Genomic DNA, 21,012 nt, shown 5'->3' with positions numbered 1-21,012 from the left:
AACTGGATGCGAATGTGTAAAACTCTTCTAGGGCACAGCTTCCTAGCATAGGAGACAACCTCCCAGCCTGGGGCACCCCCTTCCAGGAAGGATGACAGCAGGAGCTGCTTTCTCTGGGTGATCTTGCCCGTCTTTGGTCTGGGTGGCAGTTTTCCCAATCAGTTATATACACACACACACACACGCAAACACACACACACCACACACACATACACACACACACACCACACACACATACACACACATAAACTTTTGGACTTTGTTTCCATGTAGGGGCCTAAAGTCTCCTGTGGAAAGAGACACATGTCGATTGCTATCTATCTGGTGTCTAGGGGACTTGATGAGAGCAGCTCCCTGGGGTCTGCTCAACTCTGCAAGCACAGATGGAATCTATGGCCTGGTGAGTTCCACCCAGGCCTGGCCCCTGCCTGTGGACACAGTCAGCCCCCTCCTCCTGGTCTGACCAGCGGCTCAGACCAAACCAGCAGCCCAGCTTCCCGGGCCAACGTCCTGGGCCCCCTCTTCTCCCTGGTCCCCTCACCAGGGTCTGCTGCAGCTGAAGGCCTGGGTTCCCAGCCCCTGGCTGCTCTCTCCCTGTTCTGAAGCTCAGGTCTCCGAAAGTGGCAGCAGCTCCCCTGACGGCCTTGCTGTGGCCATGTCAGCTCCCAGGTACTCCTCTGATCTCCACACCAGCAGAACAAGGAGGCTTCATAAAGGAAATGCAGAAACCCTGCCTGTGTGCATATCCCCAGACAGGCAAGAACTCAAAGGGAGGCGATGCTACTGTTTAATTGCAGGAGGTGGGGGTGTGTGTACCATGTACCAGGGCTATGAGAAGCAAGAAGGAAGGAGGGAGGACAGAGCTTCCCGCTGAGCAACAAAGGCCTCCTGCTGCCTTTTCTGTCTTCTCCTGGCGCAGGCACGTGGGGAAACCTCCCCCAGGGTGGGGGCCACCAGTTCAGGGGTGGGAACACTGCAGGGGGTGGGAGTGGGAGGTGGTCAGTGTGACCGGCCTGGCACAGATCTCTAGTTTTCTTGACACCTGGATTTCACCAGGGACCTTCTGTTCTCCCAGGGAACTTCATAGATCTGGAAAGAGCACAACTGTTTCTGTGAAAGGGAAGAGAAAGGGCCAGTCAGTGTGGGTTACAGTTAAAGGGGAAGATGCCCAGGCATGAGATGTCACAGCCTGGGTGAGGAGGATGGAGGCGAGACACTGGGCCCTCACCCACCCCTGCTGAACCCCAGAGCACTGAACTAGAATGAATAGTGACTCTTCCATTGCCCCTCCCAAGGCTCCAAGTCACCAGGTAGCATTGGGCCTCCACCGAAGCCTGCAGGGTTCCTGTTCCAGCACAGTCCTGTGAGGAGCAGCCTGTGCAAGGCCTCAGGAGTTCCAAGTGTGTAGGACAGGGGGAGGCAGCTCACTTCCCCCAGCTCCTTCCACCTCCAGCACTCAGGCCAGCACTAAGAGGGGCCAGAGGGAAGAGTCCAGGGCAGGGCAAATCCCCCTCAAAGAGCTGGGGCATGGGGCAAGGGCGACAAGGGGAGTAAGGCTTTCCCCTGATGGGAGACCTCACAAGAACCAGCAGGTCCTTGGAGAGGCTGGTGTTGGGTGAGTGGGGCAGGTCCAGGGCTTCCCAGTTAACAGGCCTCTAGGTCCCACTAATCTGATCATTGTGGCTGTGGCTACATGCAGGTGCCTGAGCCTGGGATTAGACAGAGCCCCTTCTCCCTGCCCAGCACCCAGCCCAGCAGCTACTTCTTCCTGTCCAACAGGCAACACCCCAAAGCAGGCAGAGTTGACCTCCCAGTAACCATTCCCAAGCTAAAGCCTTCCTAGCAAATCAAATACATCAACCCCCTCCCTCACCACCCCATCTGCACACACATAGGCAACTACGTAAACTCACTTGGACCTCTCATCCCCATAGATCTATGAACAAACCCCCATAGTGCCCCCACACAGCCACGCACAGGCACACATGCTCCCATACACCTCCCTGCACACACTGGCACATGTGTGTACACACGTGCACCTTTCCACATGCCCACCTACATGCACACCCCTCCACAAGTACATGAACACCTATATATCCATGCATATGTGGCTCCCCACATACCTATCTGCACACACACACCCTCCAAAGATGTGTAGGGCAGAGGCTGACACATACGCACCCCTCTGCAGTGCATGACTGGCCTGGGACCCGCATCAGGAACGTACCTTCTGCAGTTCTGGCTGTTCGTGGAAGGCACAAGTGTCCAAGTTGGGCTGGGACTTAGTACATACGGTTCGGCCCACTTCTATGTCAAAGAAGTAATTTGTCCCGGCCACGGTCTGCACACATGAGAAAACAGGATGCATGGCCAGCTCCCCATCAGTTTCACGCACTCACAGGCATTTCCCTGTGGCTGAGTCACAGGACTTGCTTGGGGGCTTCGTGAGCTGCCCACATGTCACCACAAGGCACACAAGCCCCCTCTTCCTGTCAGCTGGCAGGGTGCTGGGCCTCATGCCCCCTCTTAAACATTGTTTTCTCTGTGCTGGGTAAAAGGATTCATTGAATTTTGCTACCTGTGGCTCAGGGGCGAAGGAACACTGTCTCTTTTCTACGAAGACTGTCATCTGATGACAAAATTTCAGCTGACTCCCAAAAATCTCATTCCCTCCATTTAACCTAGATGTATTCCTGCATTTAAGAGTAGGAAATGATGTTCTTCACACAAGTAGATATTTTGGGCCAATAAACACTGCCTCCTGGATGCCACCATTTCAAGTGTGAGATTCGAGCTACATTTCTAAAGTCAGCAGCACACCTGCGTGTCTTACAATTGCAGACTAGAATTGAACCCTTTCCCTGCATAGGGCCTCTCCCAGACACAACGTGGCAGAGCTGTGGAGAAACCTGGGATGAGGGACTCTCAGACCAGGTGCTAGACGTTGCCCATTGGAAACAGGAGAACTGCTGAGATCCCTCGAGTATCAGTTTACCCATGTATAAAATAGGCTTCTGGGCCTGATGATCTGCAATGCCCTGTGCTTCACTCCAAGTTATTGTCATGCTTGAAAGGGAAGTGGAGGCCAGCGGGGACCACGGCACCAGGGAGTGTGCCTCATGTGCAGGGTGAGGGCCCCAGCTGACAGCTGCAGGAGGAGAAACGGGGCTGGTCTGGATTCCTTTGAATTTCCAAGAGAAGGAGGAGGAGCTCTAAATGCTGTGTCACTATTTGCTGCTCTGCCATGGGATGCAGGTCAAGCTGGGCCCAGTAGCCCTGCTGAAGCTCCCTTCTGACCTGACCCCCTCCTCCGCTCTGCTGGGTGACTGCTGTCCTCATCTGGCTGAGGTCTAACTCTGCATCAGCTGGTAGAGGAAGGGTCAGGCGTGCTCCACCCTAGCATGGTCTCAGCTGCCCTGGGCTGTAGGGGGTGGTAAGCCCGCCTGAGGGTGAAGGTCGCTAGCCCTAAGGAGCTGTGCCCAGGGACATGACCTGGGGAGGGAAGCAGGGCTCTGCAGAACAGGGAGCCAGGTTCCCTTGTGGCCCCTGAGGAGAGGACTCAGGGAGGAGGATGAGCCTCATGGCCCAGATCTCATCCTGAACAGCATCAAGCCCACCCAGAGTCAACACAGTCTCCCTCCACACCTGCTGGACCCTGGGAAATGCCACGGTCATGGTACAGACACAGCCGCTGCTGCAGGTTAAAGGAGGCTGAGGGGACAGACAGTGGCTGCAGTGCATGGCCCAGGGGCATCCTTAGGTATGAAGGCCATCAGGAGAGAGTCAGGGAAAGCTGAATGAGTCTGAGCCTTAGATCTTGAATGTGTCAGTGCTGATTTGCTGGGAATGCTCTTGGGAGTTGGGCGACAAACCAGGCTGGGACTCAGGACCTCTCCGGTAGAGGCAGCACCCACCTGCTCCCTGGCTTTCAGCACTCGCAGTGGGCGTCTGTAATACTCATCTTCGGTGGCCTTGTTGTACTCGCTGATGGCGAAGTGAAGGGCACGCTGTACCCACTCATCATCCAGGTCTGCATCATAGATGCCTCCCCCGATTATCCTATCCTCCTCCTCGGGGCTCCAGGCCAGGGCCCCAGCCAGGGTGGCCAGCAGGAGCAGAAGGGTGCAGAGGGGCTGGGCCATGGTGTCCTCAGAGGCAGAGCACAGACCAGGACCTGCAGGAGAAGAGGGTGAGAGCCTGAGGTGGGGAGCCCAGACCAGCAGGCAGCTGTGCATTTATCCTGCTTTGGCAGCCCAGCCCCACCCCACTCCATGCCATGCCCCTGACTCCTCCTCCTCTTTCTGCCCATCCCCTCTTTCTCCATCTCTCTTTTCACTCCCCCACCACTACAAGTTCCCTCCCTGCTTAAGTTCCCCTGCCCCTCCTAGGCCTCCTCCATCTCCCCCTCCTCCCCACTCCTGTCCTCACTTCAGCCTCTCCGAGCCATGCCTCTCTTCCCCAGTGCTCCCAAGCTTGAGTCACCCAGGTCTCCACAGAGGTGACACAGGACCTTTGACTGTGAAAGCAATGTGACTTCCTGTTTGCTCAGAAAAGGGAAAAATACAGGGTTTGGCCTCCCAGGGTCTTCAGATATCAGGGGCATCCAGGAGCACTGGGTCCCAGTCTCTGAATCTCTGGAGCAGAGAGGTTATTTCAGGAGGTTCCAGAAGACCCTGTCCACACCCTACTATGGAGAATTTCTTTGCCAAATTTAAGGGAATTAACCTTTTTGGAAAAGGTCACTGGCTTCTGTTTTCATAACTCATTATTCAATAAACAAACCTATCACCAGCTACTCCCTGTGCCAGGAGGTCTAGGGCTTGAAGACAGAACCTAGTTGATGAGCCATAGAGGGGACATTGCAGAGCTGCTGCCCAACAGAGATGTGACACGAACCCATGAGCAATTGAAAATTTCTAGTAGACGCATTTTAAAAGATGAGAATAAATGGTTGAAAGTAATGTTTAAAACATTTATTTAACCTAATATAGCCACAATATGATTTCAGCTAATGGGAACAATTATTAATGAGATTGTTTATGTGTGTTTTTTTTTTTTGGTTTTGTAAATGTTTGAAATTCCCTTTGTATTTTTTACACTTGGCCCAGGAATCATTTTGGACTGGCCCCATTTCAAGTGTCCCATGGCACGTGTGGCTGGTGGCTATGGAACTGCACAGTAAATTCCTACACAGTGTGTGTAGGGGATGGTAGGTTATGATCAACAATTAAGACCAGGGAGTTATACTCTGTTGGAAGTGAAATAGAACAGGGGCTAGAGAGAGACCGCTGGACCCTGGTCAGGGAGGTCTCTATGAAACTGGAGATGTTGAGAAGCCACAGGCAGTGGGGAACAGCCAGTGCAAAGGCCCTGAGGTGGGGTTGGGCATGCCTGATCCAGGAAGAGGAAGCTCCTGGAGGGGATGTGAACAGGGAAGGGAATGACCTGGAGTCTCACAGTAACTGTGGGTGGGGCCTGGTGGAAGGTGCATGGAGACCCCTGGCAGGCAGTGGGGGTGTCAGGAGAGGGAGCAGCAGCCATGGGATGAATGTGGGAATCCACAGGCCTCTCTTGCTTCTGTCCTAGGCAGCCATGCTTCGGGCTCCTTTCCTCTGTGCACTGCTTGGAAGACTCACCTGGCATTTTAAAAATTGCCTTAAATGAGGTAGAATTTACATACAATAAAATGCCTAATAGTATGTGCCAAATCTGGGGGATTTCATAAATGCATACACTTGTGCTACCACTTTGTCCAGACCTGTGATATTTGCCTTGCCCCAGATGGTATCCTCCTGCCTCTCCAGCCACCCTCGTGCCCGCCCCACCCTGGCAGCCCACATCCGGCCCTGTGGACTCTTTTGTCGCCTGTCCTTGAGCTTCCCAGGAATGGAGTCCTGCAGAGTGAGCCCTGGTGTGTCTTCATCCTTTGCTCAGTGTGGCTTTCCAGCGGCACCCGAGTTGCTTCATTGCCAGGACTGTGAGTTCTCCTTCTCCACACACTGAGAGGATGTGGTCAGTGGGTGCCCTGTGGGCTAACAAAGCCCCCAGCTCGGGATGCTGTGGGCCTGGGTTGGAATGTGACTCCAGGAGTTGGGAGGCTGAAAGGAGGCTCTGAACAGACAGCTGCTCCCTTTGTTCTCTCAACCCCACCCTCCATGCCTGAAGGTGACCCTGTGGCAAATGCCCTTATGGAGAGGTGGCAGGCTTGGCCAGAAACACCAGGAAACCCTGGACCTTAACAGGACACCCAGAGGACTCTCCTGGGAGTGGTAGAGGTGAGGGTTGGCCAGCGTCAGCCCACTAAACAATACTATAATAAACAAATGACCAAACGCAGAAAGCATCACGTAAAGGTGCGAGTGAGGAGGACAAGCTGGCTAAGAGTCATCCTGGGCTCAGACATGGCTGGGGCTGGATCAACAGGAACCTGGCAGCAGGAACCATATTACTCATGGGTGCTCATGTTCAGTATTAGGACAGGGGACCTTGTTACCTGAGGCCTGGTGACCATCTCACCCCACTGTGAATCCATCACCCCTAGAGTAGCCATGCAGCCCGGCAGATATAGCAGGTGTTCCGATGGTGTTTACTGCTGGGTGACGGAGGGAAGGTCTTCAAACAGAGCTGCACATATGCCTCCTAATTAGACTGGAAATAGGGAGAGATTCCCAGAGAAGGGAAAGAGAGGGAAGTACCTTACCAGGTGTTTGTGAGCAGAATGGTCATCTCCAAAGGGTAGGAGTTGGTTCTCCTCTACGACTCCCACATTCCTGGGACAGCTGGGAGTCCAGACTCAGAAAGACCTGCTGTGCAGAGGGTAAACTGAAGGTCAAGCAATCCCCTTTTTTTTTTTTTTTTATCATTGGAAAGGAGAGGCAGGTAACCCAAATAGCAAGAATGTGCTGGTGGGTGGAGTGTGAGGGAGGGAAGCCAGAGTGCTGACCTGTGCCCTGTATGTGATGACACCACCAGTGGTCATCTTGTGTCAGGACGCTGGCATGCACTGCAGGGAGGGTCAGCTGTCCTGATGCAGCAACCTCTCTAATCCCAGTAGGAAAGATACCAGTATAGGTTTCTCTTAAGAGGAGGTATAAGTGCGATGTGCAGTATGGAGTGATAGGAAGTGGTAGGTTGGGGTAGCTGGCCAGCTGCTCCAGATATGTGACGACCTTAGGCAAATGTTGTGTCTGTTGTGCATCTGGAGAAAGAAGCTACTTCCTAAAGCCTAGTGTCTGTGATTTCAGACCAGCAGAGGTGAGCGGACTTCAGCAGTGGTGTATCAACATGTTTGAAAATATTGGAGTAGCCAGGTGTGGTGGTGCACCTGTAATCCTAGCTAACTGGGGAGTGAGTCAGGAAGATTCCTTGAGTCCAGAAGTTCAATTTCAACCTGTGAAACACAGTGAAACCCCCATCTCAAAAAAAATGACAGAACACTTTGTTCCCTGATTTCTATAGTCCACAGTTTTAAGGACACACTAGGAGGGGTCCAGATAGCAACCATGGACTGAGGAACAAGCTTGGGACCTCCAGCACCCATATATCCTGGAGGAGTCCAGCTGCCTAGGAGGGGGCATGTTTTCCTTCTGCCAGGTGACAAAAGAGAAAGCTGTGTTCCCCTAGAATGTGTGGGTGACTACTGATCCGATTATCTGAATTAGTAGGATGAGAAATTAGGTGAGTGGCAGAAGTTCTCTGTAATAAATGACCAATAATAAGTGAACACTAAAATATACTATAATAAACAAATGGCCAAGTGCAGAAAGCATCACCTAAAGGTGCAAGTGTGAGGACAAGCTGGCCAAGAGATGAAATTCTGCACAACTGGGTTTTGAGCAATTAACAGTTTGGTCTATGGTAAGAGCTGGGACTGAGCAGCCACAGGATTTGGTGGTTTCTCAAATGGGAAGGCCAGGAGTCTCCTTTATGGAGTGCCTGGAATTCTCTGGGGTCAAGCTCATCTCTTTCACACTCTATCCCTCCTTCTTTTCTCCCTCTCCTCAAACATGGTGCACACATGGATGCTTCTAAACTGTGGGCCAATGCTGGTAACACATTTGGTTCTGTTAGGACATGTGGATGCTTCTAAACTCTGGGCCCATGTTAGTAACACATTTGGCTTTTCCACATCATTAGGAAACTGTGATACTCATGGAGAAGCCTGCTGGTAGCCCCAGCTAGAAAAGGTGAGAGAAGGCAGAGCCCAGTGTCTTAGGTCTGATTGTTTTGCACTCCATGGAGAGAAAGAGAATCCTTTCTCTCAGGGACCAGCACGTGAATGGTATTCATGATTCTGGACTGCAAGTTAACATTCATTTATTCAAAAAGAGCATTTATCAGTGCAGATTCAGTGACTGCAGAACCACATATGAATGGAGAGTAGTAGGGGCGGCCTCCGGGAACTCAGGCTGTTGGCTGCTGCAGCCAGGGATCCATCTGACTCCCTGGGCTGCAGCCTGCAGATGCCTGGCCACGAGGAAAACAGATAACTCTGAAGAGGTGAGTAATCTCCTTGACATCTCTGGGTGGTCAGACTTTCTTATCCTGTTTGGGCCACTGCTGGGACTTCCCTGTCACTGTTTGTGTAACCTTAAATATCAATTCCTTTAGCAAAGTGCAGTGACTCTGGAGAGTGGTTCCTCTTCCTGGTTGGAATCCTGTTCAGCTCAATCACTGAGTGCTGGAGCTGGAGCCAGAGGTCATCAGGACAGCCCTGCCCCTCCTGTGGCCCTGCCTGCCCTTTCCTCCTGTCACAGAGGAGCTGGATCCAGCTACAAGACTCACCTTGACCAAACCTTAGTTAAGCTCCTCTGAGCCTTCTTCTCCCCTGTCCTCATCCCTAGTCCCCAGCCCTGGACCTCCTGTTCTTGCGAGGGTTGCAGTGCCCAGGTTTAGGAAAGAATCCTGCTAAGTCAGTTTAGAAAGAATCCCCTCACCCTTGGTATCTGATCACCTTCAGCATCTGATCGAGTTCTTCATTCCTTAACTTTAATGTCTAAGGCTTTCTCCTGCCTTTAGCAACAATATTGTTAGGTCAGTTTATCTAGAAACTCCTACCTTTGATGTCTCTGCTTAGTAATTCTGTTTGAAACGGTTCTAAAGCTACTTTAATAATGGCCCAATCATTCCATATTGTAAGTGGAATGATTTTACCCTCCCTACTTGCTTGTTTTAATTCTTTGCTAATTTTTTCCCAGTCTTTTAGATCTAAAGTACCCTGTTCTAGAAACCATGGGCAGAATTGTTCTATTTTTCAAAATAGCATGATTAGATTTTTTGTAGAGACTCTAACTCCCCCTCTTTTTAAAAAAATTTTAATAGAGCTGAGATAAGAGGCATATTTACTTTTAGTTTGCCCCATTGTTACCCTGGCTTCTTCTGAGCGCACAAGCTTACTGCAAGGCTGACTGTGGACGTACTGGGGAATCTCTCAGGAATCTCTCATTGACTTGTCCTCAATGCCCACGCTTGAGTGTAACTTCACCCTAGAGAAAAGCACCCATGTTGGGCACCAGATGAAGGGGTTGCCATCCCCTCCACACCTGTGGGCATTTCTCATAAGGTGGCGTGAGAGACTGAGAAAAGAAAGAGACACAGAAACAAAGTACAGAGAAAGAAAACTGGGCCCAGGGGACCAGCGCTCAGCATAGGGGGGACCTGCACTGGCACAGGTCTCTCCCTTCCCTCAGTATTTATTGATCATTATCTCTACCATCTCAGAGAGAGGGATGTGGCAGGACACTAGGGTAATAGTTGGGAGAGGGTCAGCAGGAAAACATGTGAACAAATGTCTCTGTGTCATAAACAAGGTTAGAAAATGTGCTGTGCTGTGATATGCACATACATAAACATATCTGGTGCATTAAAGAGCAGTATTGCCACCAGCGTGTGTCACCTCCAGGCTTAAGGTAGTTTTCTCCTATCTCAGTAGATGGACCATCCAATTGGGTTTTACAGGGAGACATTCCATTGCCTAGAGACCAGCAGGAGACAGATGCTTTCCTCTTATCTCAACTGCAAGGAGGCCTTCCTCTTTTACTAATCCTCCTCAGCACAGACCCTTTATGGGTGTGGGACTGGGGGATGGTCAGGTCTTTCCCTTCCCATGATGCCATATTTCAGACTATCACATGGGGAGAAACTTTGGACCATACCTGGCTTTCCTAGGCAGAGGTCCCTGTGGCCTTCCTCAGTGTTTTGTGTCCCTGGGTACTTGAGATTAGGGAGTGGTGATGACTCTTAACAAGCATGCTGCCTTCAAGCATTTGTTTAACAAAGCACATCCTGCATAGCCCTAAATCCATTAAACCTTGAGTCAACACAGCACATGTTTCTGCAAGCACAGAGTTGGGGTAGGGTTACAGATTAACAACATCTCAAGGCAGAAGAATTTTTCTTTGTACAGAACAAAATGGAGTCTCTTATGTCTACTTCTTTCCACATAGACACAGTAACAGTCTGATTTCTCTTTCTTTTCCCCACACAAAACTACATGGAAACTGAACAACCTGCTCCTAAATGACTACTGGGTAAATAATAAAATGAAGGCAGAAATAAAGATGTTCTTTGAAACCAATGAGAACAAAGACACAACATACCAGAATCTCTGGGACACATTTAAAGCAGTGTGTAGAGAGAAATTTATAGCACTAAATGTTCACAAGAGAAAGCAGGCAAGACCTAAAATCAATACCCTAACATCACAATTAAAAGAACTAGAGAAGCAAGAGCAAACGAATTCAAAAGCTAGCAGAAGGCAAGAAATAACTAAGATCAGAGCAGAACTGAAGGAGACAGAGACACAAAAAACCCTTCAAAAAGTCAATGAATCCAGGAGCTGGTTTTTTTTGAAAAAATCAACAAATTGATAGACCACTAGCAAGACTAACAAAGAAGGAAAGAGAGAAGAATCAATAGACCCAATAAAAAATGATAAAGGGGTATCACCACCGATCCCATAGAAATACAAACTACCATCAGAGAATACTAGAAACAGCTCTACACAAATAAACTAGAAAATCTAGAAGAAATGGATATGTTCCTGGACGCATACACCCTCCCAAGACTAAACCAGGAAGAAGTTGAATCACTGAATAGACCAATAACAGGCTCTGAAATTGAGGCAATAATTAATAGCCTACTAACCAAAAAAATCCAGGACCAGGCAGATTCACAGCCGAATTCTACCAGTGGTACAAAGAGGAGCTGGTACCATGCCTTCTGAAACTATTCCAAACAACAGAAAAAGAGGGAATCCTCCTTAACTCATTTTATGAGGCCAGGATCATCCTGATACCAAAACCTGGCAGAGACACAACAAAAAAAAGAGAATTTTAGACCAATATCCCTGATGAACATCAATGCAAAAATCCTCAATAAAATACTGGCAAACCAAATCCAGCAGCACATCAAAAAGCTTATCCACCAAGATCAAGTTGGCTTCATCCCTGGGATGCAAGGCTGGTTCAACATACACCAGTCAATAAACGTAATCCATCACATAATCAGAACAAAAGACAAAAACCACATGATTATCGCAATAGATGCAGAAAAGGCCTTCGACAAAATTCAACAGTGCTTCATGCTAAAAATTCTCATAAACTAGGTATTGATGGCATGTATCTCAAAATAATAAGAGCTATTTATGACAAACCCACAGCCAATATCATACTGAATGGGCAAAAACTGGAAGCATTCCCTTTGGAAACTGGCACAAGACAGGGATGCCCTCTCTCACCACTCCTATTCAACAGTGTTGGAAATTCTGGCTAGGGCAATCAGGCAAGAGAAAGAAGGAAAGTGTATTCAGTTAGGAAAAGAGGAAGTCAAATTGTCCCTGTTTGCAGATGGCATGATTATATACTTAGAAAACCCCATTGTCTCAGCCCCAAATCTCCTTAAGGTGAGAAGCAACTTCAGCAAAGTTTCAGATACAAAATCCATTTGCAAAAATCACAAGAATTTCTATACACCAATAACAGACCAACACAGTGCCAAATGAACAATGAGAACACTAGGACACAGGGCGGGGAACATCACACACTGGGGCCTGTCCTGGGGTGGGGTTATGGAGGAGGGATAGCATTAGGAGAAATACCTAATGTAAATGATGAGTTAATGGGTGCAGCAAACCTGCGTGGCACATGTATACATATGTAACAAACCTGCACGTTGTTCACATGTACCCTAGAACTTAAAGTCTAAAAAAAGAGAGAGAAAGTTCTAAATATCTGAGAAATAATCAAACAGAAATAGGGCAGCCAACCTAGGAGTCCCCAGTCCTACTTGTGTTGTTTGTCTTGTGCATCAGATCATAAAAGCTAAAAGTGGATTCCAGCCTCTGTGATTATTCTGTTTTGCTCTCTAAAGGAACAGCCATTCAGTGGTGGTTTGCATTCTCCTTTGCCTCTCTTCAGCATGTCACTTTAGGGTTAGGGTGCTGTTTGACAGGGTGAACTGGGATCCTCCCCTTTTCTCACTCAGGTGTTGTCTTGACTTACAGTCGGGAGCCAGGACCTGGGCAGTGCAGAGGACCAGCATGCTGTGCCCCCACAGACCTCCTGGATTGTTTATTCATATGTGGGAAGAGTTAAGTGCTGTCCTGGATCTCTGATACATGGGCTGCTTTTAGGATTTGCCAAAAGGAAACTTTTAAAGCTTCTGTTTCATTACAACCAGCAGCTTAATTACTTATGGGATGTAGGTTGTCATGGGGGCAGTAAAGAGTTCATTTGGGAAAAGAGTGGAGAAGGAGTACAGCAGAAAATGGAATAAACCATGTATGAGTCAGTTGCTGTTCCATAGGAAAAACCCTTAACATCTTAGGGACTAAAAGCAAGAAACTTCCTGTCACGTTCTGGAGCCTGTAGATGGGCTGGGGCTTAGCAGATCTGGTCTGGCTTGCCTTGTGTCTTCATCCTGGGGCCCATGCTGAAGGGGCAGTGTCTGCTTGGATCAGGTTTTCTTCATGATGGTGAGGAGGGGAGCAGGAGGACCCACCTCTCACATCTGCAGGGTTAAGGTTTCTGTCCTTGTTATATATGTTAAGGCCCAAGCAAGACCCATGACCATGCACAAAGGCAATGGGGGTTTTTGCTACATTTTCTGGAGAGATTTGCTGCTAGCCACATGGCAGAGGGGGCATGCATGTATAGTTTTTTTCCAGCAAGGGAGACAGCTGTCCATCAATCCTGGCACATCCCCTTGAATCTAGGAAAATCCCTCTTCTCTGTGCTGTGACATGGCGCACTCTTCCAGGGAGCCTGTGGCTTTCATGCTGGCAGTGGCTGTCTAAACTTTTGCTAACAAGGGTGATTTTTTCAGTCTCCTGAGTTCCACCTGGGGTATCTGGGAAGTGCTGGCTCCCTAGAAGGGATCCTCCATATGAGGAAAGCTCCTTTCCAAAGGCCTGTGTTTATTCTCTATAAAAACAGGCTGGTCAAAGGGTATGGCCTGGTAGAGGCTTTTTTGGCCTACATTTTGTTATATATTAATTGTTGAATTCTTCCTAATAGAGAATTCACTTCTACTCCCACCCAGTGTGGTTCACGTGGTATCAGAATCATAGCCAAATAATTGTGAAGGTGTGCATGTGCAGGATGGGGTTTTATGATGAAAACTCAAGAGGAAATAGAATAAGGGGGCTGGGAAACAACAGTGACCCCCTGCACTGCAAAGGGAGGTGCAGGTAGGATGAGGTGGGGAACGTGGCCATCACTTGTGAGGTGACAACATCTCGGGGAAATGGAGGGAACTTCCTCCTCAGCCTCTGTCCCTGCATCCTCTCCAGTGCCCCAGTCCCTTCCGTCTCACACTCTCTCTCTGCTCTAAAGAATAGTACAGAGTGTGGATGCTGGTGAAACGTGTTCTTAGTACCCAGCCAGCCTGCAGCTTCATCACGTGATGGCTTAGACATTTCCCTGAAACATTTGTGCTAGGCTGAGAAGTTAGGAGGTGTTTCCATGACTTCCCAACTAGCTGACAACACAGGCCTGTGTATCTCGGGTGATCCAGATGCAGAACTTTGCTGTATTTTGAATTTTTATTTTTTGCACCTTTTATTTTGTAGTGATTTCAAACTTACAAAAAGTGGGAAGAGTAATATAAAGAGCTCCTCCTGTATACACTCAAATTCTCCCACTCTTAACATTTTGTCTCGTGCTTTTTCCTTCTCTTTCCATATGCACAAGCTATTATAGGTTTTTCTGAGTCACTTGAGTGCAAATTGCAGACATGACCTCTTTTGTCCTCAGATACTTTCATATGTGTGTCCTACGGACAAGGACATTCTCTAACACAACTTCAGTGCATTGAGCAAAATCACGATGCTTGCGTGGATACATCCTTTTTCTCTAGTCTGTTGTTCAGACAGTTTATCAATGGTGTTTGTTTGCCAAGCTTCCTGAGTCTCCTTTAATCTGGAAAAGCTCTTCCTTCTTTCTTGTCTTTGTTATCCTGTCATTTTTGAAGATAACTGGCTATTTTTTAGAATGTTTTCTATTGGGGTCATCAATCAATTAGATTCAGGTTATGCATTTTTTTCAGATGAAAATTATAGAAGTGATATTGTGTCCCTCAGTACATCATTCCAGGTGGCTATGATACCATTGTCCAATTGCTGATACATGTTAACTTTAATCTCTAGATATAGATAGTATCTTCCAGGTTTCCCCACTCTAAAGTTACTTTTTTTTGTTTGTATAATTAATAAGTATTTCAAAGAGCAATACTTGGAAAACAGGTTTATGTTCTACTTCCTATTAAACTTTTACTTTCTACCATTAGCATATAATGATAATTCTTTCGTGAATCAATTGTTATTATGATTATTGTGACTATTTTTTTCTAACTTCGTCATTTCTTCTATATTTATTAAAGGCATTCATTCCACTGTAAGGAAAACTTTCTTTTCTCATCTGTCTATTTATCTATATATCCACCTACCTAGCTTCTCTCTCTCGATAGATCTAACTCATGGTTTCTTATTTTATTCAATAAGTTATAATCTGTTACCGCTATTATCCCAATGTGTAGATTATCTCACAGTTGGCTACCGAGAGCTCCTTTAAGCAGCTTCCTCTGTTCTCTTGACAAGTTTCCATTATTATTGGAACCTATCCTTACCTTCTCATGTATTAATAACAAGAAGTTCTAGATCTATTTTATACTTTCCTTCATCCAACTCTAGAAGTACTGGCTGAAATCTTTGGTGAGTTCAGAAAGCAATCCCGAGTGGTGCCTGTGCTCATTCATTGCTACAGGGAGGCCATGGTGCCTCTGTCAGCAGTTATTCACCTGGGGCAATTTTGCTTCTCAGGGCACATTTGTACTGTCTAGGACATTTTTGGTTGTTGCTACTTGGGAGGATGTGCTACTGGCATTTAGTGGACAGAGGTCAGGGATTCTGATAAACATTGTGCATTTTTTTCCCCCAGTGGTAGACTAGAAGCTTTCAGTGTGCCTCAAGCACTTGGAAATAGCAAAATAGTACCTAGTGATCAGCTCTGTGAGTTTTAACTAAAAAATGAGAGTGGGAATCCACTGGAATCCTGAAGGACACCTCAGATTCTGGGGAGGAGAATGTAGGCAAATAGCCCCTATGACAGTGTGTTCCTTCTAAGTGAGTGATGTCCCAGAATGTGAGGGGGCAGAGAGTCTCCCTCTGTGATGTACCTTTCCACTGGGGATTCCATGGAACCAGGCCAAGGGATAGCACTTTGTTTCTTCCAAGCCCTGGAGCAAACTTGGGGAGATGCTTGGACACTCTGAGAGGGAAAGACACTGGAAAAAGCTGCTGCCATTTTCTTAGACCTAGGACTAAGAGCAGTATGCTATTTTTAATCTGGGCTCATAAGTCAGTCATTCTTAGGTGACCCAGCAGCTTGCCCACAAAGTCATTTTAGTCTTGGGCCATATCAGAGTGCTTGTGCTAGAATGGGGTAGGGGCCTCCATGTTAGAACTGAGCAATGACTGCGAAAAATGCCCTAGGAGTAAGTGTTGGAATTGTGCTCACCTGTGTTGCAAGTCTAGAGCCAGAGGAGGGCTGCTGCAGCCATGGTTTCTTCTGGATGATGAAACTTGTAGTCAAGGTCATCTTGGTGCCTGGAACTGGTCTCTGTGTATGAGTGCTAGATGCACCAGACTTCTTCCCTGAGATCGTGGAGTGGCTGGATCCTCTCTGCCCCACACTTGGGCTGGTCTCTTGGCATTCAGAGCAACTGCTTGCTTGGATCAGCAGCCTAAATAGCCCCACCCTTCCTATGTATAGACTGTAGTGCAGCAGGGCCCTCTGTACTCCATACCCAGGCATTCAGAGCACCTGTGTGCCTAAATCAGCAGCCTTTGCTGCCTTACCCTTCCTGTGCAGTGACAGTGGTGAAGCAGGGCCCTCTCTGCTCCATGCCCAGGCAGACTTCCAGATATTTAGAGCACCTGCTCACTTGGAACAATACCCTGAGCTGCCCCAACATTCCTGTGCAGAGATTGTGGTGTAGCAGCACCTGCTGCACTCCATGCCCAGGCGGATATCCGGGCATCTGGAGCACCCACTCCCCTGGATTAGGAATTTAGGCATTCTACCTCCTGCAGAGAAGCTGAGTCCAAGGAGGCTTCTCACATCCAGGCCTAGGCACATGTCTGAGTGCTCAATTGATGCCCACTGGACTCCCACTCAATGCTGGTGCTCATACCTGCTATTGAAGCACCTGTAGTTATGCCTGCCCTTCTTGGTCCCCTCGTCCAGGAATAAGCAGGGAGCTCACACCATGGTGCACTTCAGGCTCAGCCCAATGCCAGAGGCAACAGAAATCTTCTCCCAGTAAGCAAGAATCAAGTATATACCCATCTGCATTAGCCACAGCCGACTGTTACAGACAAGCACCATCTATTGGCCTGTAGACAAACCGCATAGCCCAATATAAAACATGCTGACAGAAGTGCATAGGGTTATAGAAGCAAAGCCAAAAACCCTACAGTCACACCCCCTAGAGAGGGGTAGAAATGGAAAGAAAAATAATGACGTAGAGAAAGAAAGAAAAAAAATTCTGTCTGTATGAAAATAATTACAAAAATTAGGAGTGCCAATGTGTCCAGATGAGAAGAAAACAGCACAAGAATCCTGGTACCATGAAACATCTGAATGTTGTGACACCATCAAAAGATCGCACTATCTCTCCAGCAACGGTTGCTAACCAAAAAGAAAACTCAAAAGTGACAGATAAAGAATTCAAAGCATACATTGCAAGAAAGCTCAATGAGATCCAAGACAAGGTTGAAAATTAACAAAAACAAATTTCTTAAGCAATCCAGGAGATGAAGAAAGAGATACACATTTTAAGAGAAATCAGTCAGAGCTTGTGGAATCAATAAACTCCACTGAAGAAATTTGAAAATACAATTGAAAGCTTTATTATTAGACTAGACCAAACAAAACAAATCGCTTCAGAGCTTGAAGAGTGGTACTTTGAACTAATCCAGTCAGACAAAAAAATTGAACAGTCTTTGAGAAATATGATGTTATATAAAATGACCAAACCTCTGAATTGTTAGCATTCCTGAGAGAGAAGGAGAAAACATAAACAACATGGAAAGCATATGTGAGGTAATCCAAGAAAATTTCCCTAATCTTGCTAGTGTCATAGACATCCAGACACAAAAAATACAGAGAACACCTGCAAGATACTATGCAAAATGAACATCAATGCCTATAGTCACCAGGCTTTTCAAGGTCAATTAAATAAAAAATCCTAAAAGCATCTAGAGAAAAATGTTAGATAATGTACAAAGGAAACCTCATCAGGCTAACTGCAAAGTTCTCAGTGGAAACTGTACAAGTCAGAAGTGATGGGAACCTATTTTCAGCATTTTTAAAGACAAGAAAATTCAACCAAGAATTTCATATCCTGTTAAACTAAGCTTTATAAGCAAAGAGAAATAAAATCTTTCTCAGGCAAACAATCACTAAGGAAATTTGTTACCACTAGACCAGGCTTACATGAGATTCTTAAGGAAGTACTACACATGGAAGCAAAAGATCCCTGCTATACCATAAAAACAAACTTTTTTTTAAGTACATAGTCCACAGACCTTGTAAAGCAACTATGCAATAGAAACTACAAAGCAACCAGCTTATAACTTCATGAAAGGATCAAAATTTCACTTATTTCTTAAATGACCATACGTAGTAGTAGTTATAATTCTTCCCATTGTACAGATGAGTTAACTGAGTCTCCTAGAGATGACATCCCTCGCTCTCTCAGTAGGGGCTCCATTCACCAGTTTCCCCTTTACCAGTGAGACTTCATTCTCTCGGCTATTGGGAGCGTGGCCACTGATGGCTCACAGCTGAGTCCTTCTGTGGGCATTGATCTGAGACAAAGGAAGCTGCTTTGTCCAAGTTCATGTCTCTCCTGGAATTGCCTATTTTAAATAATAGGTCTATAAGGGGGTACAAAATGTTGACTCTTTTGCCCTAATATGCTACCACTCTGAGGCCATCCCCATTGCAGAGTTCTCCATGGGCCTGACTGTGGCCTCTGCTGAGCTGCACCCCTTCCTGACTTTTCCCTCTGCCCCACCCCATGCCCCTCTGCTGAGCTGCACCCCTGCCTGACTTCTTCCTCTGCCCCACCCCATGCCTCTGCCTCTGCAGCACGTGCCTCAGTGAGCCTCTCGCCCATGAATCTCCATCTGAGTCTATTTCCAGGAACCCTAACCAAGAGATGGTGGAGTCAGGACACACACCACAAATATCCTGCCTTTTAAACTACAGTGGGTGTTAGATCTAAATGTTTGGAGGATGGGGCAATTCTTGTCTATGAGACTGGATGTCTCTCTTCTCAGGATTCGAGGGATAGGATGCTCCAAATGTTTTCAGACCTGAGACCTATTTGGAAAAATGATGTTTTATCTGGAAAGTTACTTGTTCTTGAAAATCTCTTACTCAGCTAGGACGATTTTTCTCTCTTTACTCCTTAGTAAAATGAAAACCAAAGCTTCCATTTGTATTGGACTTGGTGAAATATTTCACTTACCAAATTTCTTTGGATCCATCTGATGGGGAAGGCTAGGCAGGTAACATAAACCCCTTGTAATTTTGTGGAAATAAGTAGAAGGGAATTTGGGGACAATAAGCCAGGTCATGTAATTTTCAGATACATTTTTGTCACATTGCACATTAAGCTTCATTTGCCACCCTGGCTCTGGGACTGGCACTTAGTGGTGTGTCAGCTCCATCATTCCTAGAAGTATCCTGGCTGCAGAGAGCAGGAGTCCTGAGAAACACTGGCTACCTCTCCCATGATGACACTGGTCATTTACCAAAGGCCATGGGAGTGGTGTTCACGGAGTTGGTGCAGCGTCTTCAGCAGGGGCCCAGGTGGTTTCCTTCCGTCTTCTCCATCATTCATTGGGCTCTTGTTCTTGGGCACATGGCTCATAAGTGAAAGACGGACACCATAGTTGGAGACATTCTGTCCCACACTACAGCCTGAAAGGTGAGGACCGGGAGCGGAATGAGGTCACAGGGGGTGAGAAGAGGGTGTGGAGAGTGAGTGTGAGAGTGTGTGGTGTGTGTGTGTGTGTGAGAGAGAGAGAGAGAGAGAGGATTCTTACTGAGGACTCTGTCTTTTCTATTCAGTACAGGCTTTTCTTTTCTTTTTCTTTTTTCTTGTTTTGTAATGACCTGGCTGTCTTCTTACATGTTATTGCCTGGACTTGGGTCCTATGTCCTCTGGGGTGAGAAAGGCCAGGAAGTTTATTTCCTGGGGCTTTCAGACTTTCCACTCAGGGTAATGGAAAGGGAGTAGGGAATGGCTGGTGAGGTTTCAGAACAAAGTTTCTTAATGTGGGAGTCCACAAAGAGTCTGTAGGAACTCCATTGTACTCCGAAGGTTACAAGCGTGTTTGTGCAGGAGAGTGCATACACATACATACACACCATTTCTACAATACTCATCTGATTCCTAATGGGATCAGTGACTATTACACTATTCTAATGTTGAAGTATGGATGCTGAGTTGTAAATGCAATGCTGTGAGCTTGCACTGAAATTAAATGCAGACTCACCTCTTGAGCTTCAGACGTCCATTACTTTCAACTGAACTGGGCAGCAGGCTATCTCCTCTTTACATTCAATGAAAGTAGAATACAGGAGAATGAAAGAGGATGAAATGGAGCACTCTAAAGCCAAGCCAGAGCCCATCTGCTAATCACAGTCACTGAGTCCACAGCAGTGATGATTTCTCTGGTGGTGAAGGCTTTGTAGGGAATGTGACCTAAGATATCCTCTCTTCCCCAAGAGCTCAGAGTATAGCTGGCAGAGGTTATATCTGAAAACATTCAGTGCCATGAAAAACAAGGAAACACTTATTAAATACTAAGTGGCTTTCATAAATTGGCAGCATGTGAGAACAATTTTTTTACCCCTTCGGAAGGAGTTTCACTCTTTTGCCCAGGCTACAGTGCGATGGCGTGATCATGGCTGAATGACCTATTGGTGTGGTTGACATGCCCATATGTGCCTCACAGCTTATCAACTATGAGTTAATCGGCATAGCATTTGTTAGTTTTAGTTTTAAAAATAGAGACATAGGGAGGATCCAAGGGGAAATAACCTATAATCTCATCACCCAAACACTCCTAGCTGACACTAAAAAATATGTAGAAAGAACACACACACATTTTTGTAGTGCTCAAATGGAAAAGAAAGATTCTAAATATAAAAAAAGCAAAAGCCAAATTATCCATCTCCCTACCCACACTACCACCTTTCTTCCGTGATATCTGCTGTTAATAAATACAAATAACTGACTGCCTGTCTCCTTTCCTATATTTTAGACATTTATGTGTATATCCATATGTGTAAATATGTGTCTGAATGTCTATATAGCCACTCATACACATACATGTTTACTTTTGTTTTTATAAGATTTATATTAACACACCACATATACCTTGCTTTCAATAAAATAATATATTCGATATATTAAAATTATTTCCAGTTTAACACATAT

At 46.7% G+C, this 21,012-nt stretch overlaps 1 protein-coding gene across 1 annotated transcript; it reads right to left on the bottom strand.

The window, feature by feature from the left end:
• Window positions 1-764: 764 nt before the first annotated feature.
• On the bottom strand, window positions 765-4,207 carry LOC100601570 (cystatin-SN). Its single transcript, XM_003278497.4, has 3 exons — window positions 3,915-4,207; window positions 2,228-2,341; window positions 765-1,110 (listed from the first exon to the last, which is right to left on the bottom strand). The coding sequence occupies exons 1-3, from the start codon at window positions 4,140-4,142 to the stop codon at window positions 1,027-1,029; spliced, it is 426 nt and encodes a 141-aa protein (XP_003278545.1). The 5' UTR covers window positions 4,143-4,207; the 3' UTR covers window positions 765-1,026.
• Between the last annotated feature and the right edge of the window lie 16,805 nt (window positions 4,208-21,012).

Source organism: Nomascus leucogenys, chromosome 13 (genome assembly GCF_006542625.1).
Source record: "Nomascus leucogenys isolate Asia chromosome 13, Asia_NLE_v1, whole genome shotgun sequence".
Lineage (NCBI taxonomy): Eukaryota > Metazoa > Chordata > Mammalia > Primates > Hylobatidae > Nomascus > Nomascus leucogenys.
The sequence above is the reverse complement of the archived record's forward strand: the minus strand, read 5'-3'. Positions and strand labels throughout refer to the sequence as shown.

Coding starts and splice junctions, on each gene's coding strand:
- LOC100601570 (XM_003278497.4), bottom strand. CDS start 4,142: ATGGCCCAGCCCCTCTGCACCCTTCTGCTCCTGCTGGCCACCCTGGCT. Junction 2,342..3,914: donor TGCTGAAAGCCAGGGAGCAG/GTGGGTGCTGCC, acceptor TCATGTGTGCAG/ACCGTGGCCGGGACAAATTA. Junction 1,111..2,227: donor AACAGCCAGAACTGCAGAAG/GTACGTTCCTGA, acceptor TCCCTTTCACAG/AAACAGTTGTGCTCTTTCCA.